The 1,480-nt window shown below is 51.8% G+C and overlaps 1 protein-coding gene across 1 annotated transcript in view; it reads right to left on the reverse strand.

The window, feature by feature from the left end:
* HBEGF (heparin binding EGF like growth factor) overlaps positions 1-223 on the reverse strand; it is a gene marked incomplete at its 5' end in the record, with an annotated part of 4,139 nt that extends 3,916 nt beyond the window's left edge. Inside the window, one exon of the mRNA XM_010163243.1 lies at positions 46-223. Coding sequence (XP_010161545.1) covers positions 46-223 — 178 coding nt within the window. The remainder of the gene's footprint in view (positions 1-45) is intronic.
* Between the last annotated feature and the right edge of the window lie 1,257 nt (positions 224-1,480).

Consider the following 1,480-nt stretch of genomic DNA (forward strand, 5'->3'; position numbering starts at 1 on the left):
CCGTGACTAAGGCTCCCCCGGCACAGACACACGCCAGCAACTCACATGCAGGAGGGAGCTCCCAGCTCTCGGATGTACTTGCATTCTCCGTGAATACAGAAATCCTTGTACTTCCGCAGGCACGGGTCTCTCTTCTTCCCCAGGCCTTTGCCTTTTCTTCTTTTATTCCCGTTCCCTTTTTTCTTGGGAGTAACCAAGCCTTGAGGCTTTGACAGGAAAGCAACTAGAAAACAGTTTGGGAAGGAGAAAACAGTGGTCAGATCACCTCAGTGCATCAGCCAAAGAGCAGGCAGAACAGCAAAGCCCAGGCTGCAGCAGGCAGCTCAGCCCTGGCACTGGGCAGCCCTTTGTGCCGCACTCTGCCCCCAAGGACACGGGGTTCTTTCCATCTTCAGCTTCTCACAAATACCACGGCCTTTCGGATTCAGAAGAACAATTCTCAAGGAAAGAAAGGAATCAGGGCGGGGAGGAGAACAGAGCTTTATGCATCTGAAATGTTGCTGTTATATGCACCAGTTTCCACTGAACACAGAAAATTGTTAATTGCCCCTTTATCTGGCTTTTATTTCCCCAATGAGCAGTCTTTTGTAAGACCCTATTTATGGTTCTCAGGGACTCTCCTTCCTGTGGGTACACGGATGCCTTGCACACCCAGAGCAGGCTTAAGAGAGCAAGCCTGGATTAATTTTTGGTTTTGCAGAGCCAAAGAGATGGCAAGGGCAAGGTTCCCATGAATGACAAAGGTATGTTTTAATTGCAGTGCAGAGACCAGTGGCTTTTGGTTCAAGGCTGGGTTGGTGGGACACAGAGCACCAATCCCCACACCTGGACACAGACCAAACCCAGCAATATTATTATTATTGGAATAGTTTTAAGATGTGCAGATGCCCAAAAACTAAGCACCCAGGCTGATTGCAGAAGGTACTAAGATTTTAGAGAATGCTCACTGCTCCCAGAGGGACACTTCAGCCCCCCCAAACCATTGCACATCTCTCTCATGAGCCTGGGGAAGTATGACCTAAGCCCTGGGCTGCTCTGGGAGGAGAAGGCTGACAGTCCAACCTAGCAAGTTGGAACCTGCCTCATTCCTTCTCAGCCACTTCCTGGGGTAACGGGGCCCATCTCCTGCTGTAGCACAGAGCAAGGTGCCTTCAACACCAAAAGACAGATTTTTTCTGACCATAGCTCAACTCAAGGCATCGAGAAAGTGCTCCAAGAGGCTGCAGCCTCAGTCACCAAATAGCCCCCACCCCCTCAGCTTGTCCTGCAGATGAGGGGCAGCCCACACCTGCCAGGTCACTTGCTCCAGGACAGGGTCCCCTCCTCAGGGGATGCACCAAGGAGGAGGCTAGAGCACCTACCCCCAAGCAGGAGGGGTAACAGTGTTTCCTGGGGGCTGCGGCCCCTTGGGTACAAGGGGGTCAGCCTGGTTTTGCAGGTTCTTTGTCTGATGGTGCAGCCAGAAAGCAAGGAAAAACAG

This window comes from Antrostomus carolinensis, unplaced genomic scaffold (assembly GCF_000700745.2).
Source record: "Antrostomus carolinensis isolate BGI_N321 unplaced genomic scaffold, ASM70074v2 scaffold34172, whole genome shotgun sequence".
Lineage (NCBI taxonomy): Eukaryota > Metazoa > Chordata > Aves > Caprimulgiformes > Caprimulgidae > Antrostomus > Antrostomus carolinensis.